Source organism: Glycine soja, chromosome 2 (assembly GCF_004193775.1).
Source record: "Glycine soja cultivar W05 chromosome 2, ASM419377v2, whole genome shotgun sequence".
Lineage (NCBI taxonomy): Eukaryota > Viridiplantae > Streptophyta > Magnoliopsida > Fabales > Fabaceae > Glycine > Glycine soja.
The window spans coordinates 45,498,544-45,506,899 of record NC_041003.1 but is presented as its reverse complement, the minus strand read 5'-3'; the positions used below and the strand labels follow the sequence as shown (position 1 = coordinate 45,506,899).

General features: G+C 34.2%; 1 protein-coding gene across 5 annotated transcripts; it reads left to right on the top strand.

The window, feature by feature from the left end:
* The first annotated feature begins 2,247 nt into the window (after positions 1 to 2,247).
* LOC114398172 (myosin-binding protein 3) lies at positions 2,248 to 7,134 on the top strand. 5 transcript variants are annotated; one of them, XR_003663520.1, is made up of 7 exons: positions 2,248 to 3,791; positions 3,986 to 4,186; positions 4,381 to 4,581; positions 4,737 to 4,862; positions 5,099 to 6,541; positions 6,640 to 6,715; positions 7,000 to 7,134. XR_003663520.1 is itself a non-coding variant. In XM_028360343.1 (6 exons), exons 1-5 carry the CDS (start codon positions 2,519 to 2,521, stop codon positions 6,499 to 6,501), a joined length of 3,204 nt encoding a protein of 1,067 aa, XP_028216144.1. In that variant the 5' UTR covers positions 2,249 to 2,518; the 3' UTR covers positions 6,502 to 6,541; positions 6,640 to 7,133. The 5 variants fall into 5 exon arrangements, 2 of the variants coding, with proteins under 2 accessions (XP_028216144.1, XP_028216137.1); XR_003663517.1 differs by having other exon boundaries at positions 2,249 to 3,791; positions 5,099 to 6,548; XR_003663516.1 differs by having other exon boundaries at positions 5,099 to 6,715.
* The last annotated feature ends 1,222 nt before the right edge of the window (positions 7,135 to 8,356 follow it).

The following is an 8,356-nucleotide window of genomic DNA, read 5'->3' as shown; positions in this document are numbered from 1 at the left end:
TTTTTTTTTTCCTTGCAATATGTGACCGAACGTTTATTAAGTATTGGCTGAGATGTTTGATACCATCTTCGTCACGATAGAGAACCAAAACTAAGGATTGAACCTATTTGCCAAGAAAATTGTTGATCATAAACAACCATTACACTGAGCTGATTGCTAGTGTTGTACTGTTGCTCATAAATCATAACCTACCATTACCATTTTGGTCTTATTCCTTCTATTCACTAGGGAAAAGAGACCATGATTAATTTGAAGTTTGGTCGGAAGATAAGTAAAGTTTGACCAATAATTATTTTTGTCAAAGATTTTAAAAAAAATAACCTACCATTTTGACTTATAGGATAATTGATATTAGGTTTTGCATTGAAAGTGATTAATGATCTTATATTGGGAAAAAATGCTTAGATAGAATCTCTCAAACAAAAAAACTGCAGCCTAAAAAAGAATAGCTTCTAAAAAGATTGTGGACAATACCAATAGGTGACTCTTTACTATTGTTTGAAAGACCGCATGAACAGTGTGACCCAAAAATTACACATTTCATGATAATTTATCTGATTATAATTTTCTTTTATACTTAAGAGTAACTAAGTACATTTCATCTATGAACGAGGTGCTTTGGGTGCATGTGGGGCAACTATTGTTCGTTTATGTCACGATTTAAACTAAAAATCCTAATCATGGTTCCCGGGTAGTAAATGTGGCCTAAAGATGTCTTCACCATCCACTAATTTGATTAAGGTATCAGTTGGTAAGATATGATTTGATTATTTCATTAACAATCTCTTTGCATCTTAAATCCAGGAATGAACTTTTCAAAAGCTAAAGAAAGCCCGGACCGAAAAAGCAAAAGCTGTAGGCAAGACCGTGATCCCACATTACATTATTTCCAATCTTTATTCATACAAAAGACCTTAAATCACTATCACAGCCCCCTCCAATTTGATTCAATCCCCTTCCCTCCTTTCAACTCACTTTTTCTTTTCGTTTTAGCTTTTTCATCATGCCAACCACTGTTGACACCCTTGTTCCATCATTTCTGCCCTTTCACTTTAAAATTTTCAATAGAAGAATCCCAAGTCACCCACGATTCCTTATGATGTGTTTTCTTTTTCTACATAATAGATGTAAATATAAAACTTATTAGCGAGAGTATTATGTATATAATCCTGAAATTGGATACCAAGTTTAATAATTGAATGTTAGGGAACGAGTACTATAACATGCACCAATTATTTCAATTAAAACTTCAATGAATTTGTAGAGCCTAAACTGAAACCTCATTAAGCCAATGAAATAAATGTGAAAAGGATGAGGCATTTAGGAGAAAAACAGTACATATTTTTTTATTTACAAAATTATATTGAATAATGAATTGTAGAAGTTTATGCCGTTGCTAAGAGCGTATGTTTTATTAGTACTAATGCTGGTGGGCCAAATCAACACATTGCATATATGCATGACCTACTATCGATGGTGGTGGGGACTATCTTGCGCGTGGAGTGGCCCAACCCAAGCCAAATTCTTGGAACAACAAGGAATGTCTTTCGTTTGTTTAGTAGTATTTCTCTTAATTTTCATTTTCGCTTTACATTTCTCTTTAGCTTTTTGGTGTAATTTGGTCGTGTCTTGAAGGAGTGCATGGACGACCAAAAACATTACATATAGTGGCTCTCATCTATGAAGTGAAAGTTCTCACTATGTATTTATAAGTTGTTCCACTGTCTTTGTTGGATAGTTAAAATGATTTTCATTTGTTGGTTATCTAAAAATCTTTAAACTGAGAGTGACATGACAATGTATGAAATTAAACTCAATGTTATTAAATTTAATTAAAATCTACTGACTTAATACAAAGAGTTTTTAAACTCATATCTAATCATAATTGTTACACATGATAAGATTGTAGACTTTTTTGTGAAAAATTACTTTCAAAATCATATTTATGATAGTTTTAATTAATTGATTGTGTAAGCATGAAAATTAAACTCTACTGTTATTATGGTCGTTGATGTGATTGATGGTATATTTTCTTTATCAAAATATTTTTCTTAGGTGAATGTTATGCATCCAAACTAATATGCGTCATTTTAGTAAATTGTATCTCACATCCTCAATTCTCCAACTCCAAAGCGTGCATTCATTTTGGATGAATAAATGAGCATAATAGAATATGGTGCTGACAGATCAAAAAGAGTGATACATGGCAATAATATTAGCAGGTTATTATCATGTCGGGTTACCCCTGAAAGAACCACGGATAATTAATAAAATACTATAATATTACGATCAAAGTCACTGCAGAGATCCACTTTAACGGTGCATATTACTGGTACAGTCACTGAATCCACTAGCACGTTTCTCAGACTCTGCTTCTCTTCCCAATTTTACTCATTCCTTCTGAACCTGTTTTCTATTCTATATTTTGTACTCTTTCTTCTTCCAAATAACACTCACAGTGTCACACACCACACAAGTCACAAGAGAAAAACAAAGGCTGGAAAGTGGAAGCATTTTAATGGCTACCAACAAGTTTGCTACCATGTTGCATAGAAACACCAACAGAATGGTTGTGATTCTAGTCTATGCAGTGCTTGAATGGCTTTTGATAGCACTCCTTCTTCTAAACTCTTTGTTCAGTTACCTCATCACAATATTTGCCAAATGTGTTGGCCTCCAACCACCGTGTCTTTGGTGTTCAAGGGTTGATCACGTATTGCAGAAAGACATTGCCACGCATTTGCACAAGGATCTCGTGTGTGAGGCTCACGCAGCAGAGATTTCCAAGCTCGGTTACTGCTCAAATCATCAGAGACTCGCGGAGACACACAGCATGTGTGAGGATTGTTTGGCCTCTCGGCCAAACCATCCCGAGAACTCGTTCGGAATGAGGCAAAGAATCGCTTTCATCTCGTGGGTGAGTAGTCATGGCAAACATGAAAATGGAGATGATGACATAATGGGATTGAGAAGGTGCTCTTGCTGCAATGAGAGCTTGAGCTGCAGCAGCAGCAGCAGCCAGCTTTACTCTCCTTATTTGCTGTTGAAGCCTTCTTGGGGCCATGAGAATTACAATAGCAAAGGGTCTTCTTTTATTGTGGAAGAGGCAATAGATGATGAAAAAGAAGATGATAAGGACCTTGAGTTTGATTTTGAGTTTGAGAGAAACAATGGAGAAGAAGAGGTGGCAGATGAGCATCAGATACTTTCTGATATCGAGAGTTTTATCCTCATAGAGGCGGCCGAGGATCGTTTGAGTTCTGTTTCCAACTTGCATTCGGATGAAAAGGATGCGGAAAAAGATGAGAAGGAAGATGATGATGATCTTATCATCATCACTGAGCTGGATCCAAGTGGTGATCACAATTTTGTTTGTCAATTCACTTCCACTATGCAGGGTTCACTGTATGGAGATCAATCACTTGAAGTCATCAATGTGCATTTTGAGAATCATATGGCTTGTGATAGCCACCGTTTGGTGCCTGTCAAGTTAATTGACTCTATTACCTCTTTGAATCTTGAAACATACAAATTGGATGAGTCACCAATTGAAGCACAATCAAGTATCTTAGAAAGGGGAGGATTACTCACAGTGGATGAGAGTGCAGAGAAAACAAGTGTGAGAGAACTTGAAAGCTTGGAAAATTGTATAAATTTGGAACTTGAAGGGTTAAAACAGAATTCAGTTGATGAGGTACATCCACAGGGGACTACTGCTGGAGAAGCTCAGACTTTGCTGAATGATGACAACAGTGTTGAAGCAGCTACTGAAGAACTAGATGATACACAAGGTACTGTAAAAGTGCATGATTTTTAGCACTTCTGGTACTTTATCTATTCACATTAGTGTTGTTCACGTTTCCTATTTCTCTTTTTTTATTATTATTAAAAGTCAGTGCTTGAAAACAAAAGGCATAGTATGTTTCTGTTGAGTGATCTTATTGTGTAAGCGACTGTTAAAAATCACAATTTTTTTGTCATGCAGTTGATTTGCCTCAATCTCAAAAACCAGAAAGCTCTAATGAATGCACAGAAGAAGATGAATCTTCATCAAGTGATGATGATGTTGGAGTCCAAAATGCCTTTGATAAGTTCATTGCTCAGAATAATCTAAGTAAGTCTCAAAGTTTATCTAATGGTGACAACAGTATGGAAGCAGAGATGCAAGAACCAGAAAATCCACAAGGTAGAAAGAAGTACATGAATTTTAAGAATCAAACATTATCCCTTTGCAATTGTGTTGTTCCATGTCTCATAGTTGGATAGTTCATTAATAATGATCACATATTTAGGAGAAAAAAAATTAAGTTTAGCATACTTCACTTGAGAGATTATTATTTAAATGTTTATGACTTGTGACTTCAACATTTTCTCACACAGCTAATCTGCCTCCATCTGAAGAACCAGCCTGCTCTTGTCAATGCATATCAGAAGATGAATCTTCATCAAGTGATGATGATGCTGAAGTTCAAAATGCCTTTGATGAATTTATTGCTCAGAATCGTCTAAGTCAGTCTCAAAGTTTATCCAATGATGATAAAAGTATAAAATCAGATACGGAAGAACCAGAGAATAAACAAGGTACAAAAAAGTGCATGAACTTTGTTGTTTCATGTCTCCAAGTTGGCTAGTCCATTAATTATGATCCCATAATTGTAGTGAAAAAAATGACTTAGTTGAGCATACTTGAGAGGCTATGTCCTAAACATTTATGATTTCAACATTTGTTCACACAGATAACCATTCTCCATCTGAAGAACCTGCTTGCTTATCTAACATACAAGAAGATCAATCTTCCACAAGTGAAGATGATACTGAAGCTCCAAATGCCTTTGATGAATTCATTACCCAGAATAATCTCTGTAAGCTTTACATCTAGTATCTTGTTAATTATTATTATTATGATGATGATTTCAGTTTTGCTATCTATTACCAATAAAACTTTCTATTTATTGATTCTTTAGTGGGAAATGGTTAGCAAAACCGTTGTCTCCTTTTAACTTCTATAATTGTGAAGGACTTTAACTCTAAAAGAAATGAAAATATTTCTTTTTTCAATTCAATTCCTTTAAATTGTAATTGAACTACAACAATGCAGGTCCAGATAAAACAGGTGCAAATGACACCGAGTATGCTAAGAACATTGAGAAAACAATAGCAGTTGAGAAAAATCATGAAGAAACAAGCCATGAATCATCCAAGTGCCCAGAGCCATACGAAGTAGAAGAAGAGAAACTTCCTGAGACTCCTAGATCTGTAGATGGCCTGCATTACCTGCATAAAAGAGAATCAGTAGCAAATGACTCTGTGGATGGCAGTGTTGCAAGTGAGGCAGAATGTGGCGACCCGGTATTAACAATCGACCGGCTAAAAACAGCTTTACAAACTGAAAGAAGGGCTCTAAGTGTTGTATATCAAGAACTAGAAGAAGAGAGAAGTGCATCAGCAGTAGCTGCCAACCAGACAATGGCAATGATTACAAGACTACAGGAAGAAAAGGCAGCAATGCAGATGGAAGCATTGCAATACCAGAGGATGATGGAAGAACAATCAGAGTATGACCAGGAAGCTTTGCAGCTTTTGAATGAGTTGATGATGAAAAGGGAGAAAGAGAAGCAAGAACTTGAGAAGGAGTTGGAAGAGTATAGACAGAAGGTAATGGAATATGAAGCAAAAGAGAAACTAAGGGTGTTGCAAAGAATGAAAGATGGAAGTGTAAGAAGTAGAGGATCCTCTTCTTCTTGCAGCAACATGAACTACACTGATGAGCTATCCATTGATCTTAACCGCGAGGTGCATGACGAAGATAATGTCTTGTTCAACCATGAGGAGATCAGCCACAATAATGCAACTGATGACACAGTTTCTAATATGGAGGAGATGGCACTAGACTGTGTAAAGCATGTAAGTGCTCTTGATGATACATTGGCTGAATTTGAGGAAGAGAGGGCTTCCATTCTAGAACAGCTCAAAGCATTAGAGGAAAAGATTATTTCACTTGCAGATAATGAGGAATTTCTTGATGACATCAAATTGATTGAGCATTCATCAATGTATGGTGACAAAGACTTGAATGAAAACTGCAACTTTAGCAGTGTTGAAGAGGAGAATGGATATTCTAATGGGTTTTCAGATGATAAACACTCTCCAATAGGTTCCTTGGCCAAGAAGCTACTTCCATATTTAGATGCAGCTGAGAATGAGACTGAGGAAACATACACACTTGAGGGACAATTGGAATCTGAATCATCTGACATGCAAAACTCAGTTCCTATACTTGAAATGGATAGCATGAAGACATGCATTGAAGAGGAGGTTGATCGTGTTTACGAGAGGTTACAAGCTCTTGAAACAGATAAGGAGTTTCTACAACACTGCATGGGTTCCATACAGAATGGTGGAGAGAAAGGAGTGGATCTGCTTCAAGAAATCTTGCAACATCTTCGTGATCTTAAGGATGTGGAAATTCGCCTGAAGACCTTGGGAAATGATCCACTATAGTCAAGTTAACATTCACCAACCAAAGACATGTAGGCATAAGGTATTAGGTATGCATTTATATGAAGAAGAAAAAATCATGCTAGTTTCCTAGCATAATGTTTCAAAATGCTGAAATATTTCACTCCTTGGTCAATGCAGATGTTGCTTCATGATGAATGTGCACATTTAGGATTTGTGGGAAGTCATTTCTCACCCTGCATCATGTAGACCTAAGGTAACCAAATTTTGTTGCAAAAAGTCAGAAAATTTTCTCCAACGGAGGGAGGGATTTCTGGTATCATGTGATGGTTTGTTAATTTGGTAAAAAAGAGTTGAAGTATGTCCATATCTAAGGTGTCAGCTTGATGGGCTATCTACAAAAATTGTGAGGCCCAAAATTTTGCAGGACTATAGGAGAACATCATTTGGTCTCCTCAACTTAGTCCGATTTCTCAATACATCAAATCTGCAACTTTTTTTTTTTTTTTTTTTTATATTTCATTTCCTTATCCTTGTTAGGTGGGAGAAGGAAAGTAGTGAAGTTGTACGTGAAGAATGGGGTGGTAAAAGTATGGGCTTGTAAACCTCACGGAAAAATCATGTGTCCATCTTGATGTATATAATCTGTATCAATTTGTTAATCATTGTGTTGTCCATGATTTTTTTTTCTTTTGGTGTATATTTGTTGTCTATGGTAAACCATGTTTCATATATTTTTGGATATAACCTATACTACCGCATACTATATAGAATAATTTGCTTTCAAATTTTACCATAGATGTTGAAGTGGCAAATGAGCTAATAAAAATACACAGCATTTAACATTATTAGTTAAATCTATGTAGATCTCATTAATTGATATAAATTTTGTTCCGTAATAAATCTTTCTTCCTATTCATTGAATATACATTAAGGGGATTTAACAAAATTGAATGACCAAAATGTGAAAATTATTATAAACCCTTGAATACATGTATTTGATTTCTACTGATAAAAAAAATAATTAATTATAAGAAAACATATATGTAATTATTAGTGTGCAAAGAAATTTTTTTTGTTATACAAAGGAAATTTTTTAATTATTTTTACAGTTTTCATTGCAAAAATCTTGGTAATCACATGATTTTTTTCTTTTTCATATTTTGTACTTTGCATTTTATTTTATATTTATTCTACACAATTGTTGTTATATATGAGTTTAATTGCTATACATGTAAAGTTTTTTAGATTCTATCACCAAGTGTGTATGTAAATCATTTGTTGTGGGATTTTTCTCGCTTAATCAAAATTTTATATTTGAGTTTTGTGTATGCAATTGCATTAAAATTGTTTCAAATTATCTCCAAATTAACAGGGTAAAAACACAATTAAATCTTTTATATATATTTTTAAAAAAAACTTCAACTTGTTCCGTCTAGCAAAGAAAATACATTAAAGTTATCGAACTTAAGTAATGTTTATTGAAGACAAGTTATTTACGTTAAAAATATCGAATTTACAAGGACTTCAATTTTTTATTTAAGAATCTAACGAAACTAATAAGGATACCAATGATCAAACATAAATAACGAGTGCAGTTTTAAAATTGTTTACTTTCTTAAATTAAACTAAAACTATTTTAATGATTAAAATTATGACACGTAATCCCTCTTAAAAAAGACATTTTAGTACGTTTTTTTTTTATAAAGATGAAATACTGTTAAATTAAAAACAATAACTGTAAAAAATTAAAATATAAAATATATAAAACTCACTTTAAAAAAAAAAACTCTCCTAAAATTTAAATGTTTTTTTTATAAAAAAAAAACTTATAAAAAAAGTTAAAACTCGGGATAGTCTCCATCAGAAAACCTCATCCGAAATAACAAGCTTGCAA

What these genes read in the sequence shown, in the direction of transcription:
- LOC114398172 (XM_028360343.1), top strand. Translation starts at nt 2,519, where the DNA reads ATGGCTACCAACAAGTTTGCTACCATGTTGCATAGAAACACCAACAGA. An exon ending in AGAACTAGATGATACACAAG is followed by an intron (nt 3,792 to 3,985) that starts GTACTGTAAAAG and finishes TTTGTCATGCAG; the next exon opens with TTGATTTGCCTCAATCTCAA. An exon ending in CATTACCCAGAATAATCTCT is followed by an intron (nt 4,863 to 5,098) that starts GTAAGCTTTACA and finishes ACAACAATGCAG; the next exon opens with GTCCAGATAAAACAGGTGCA.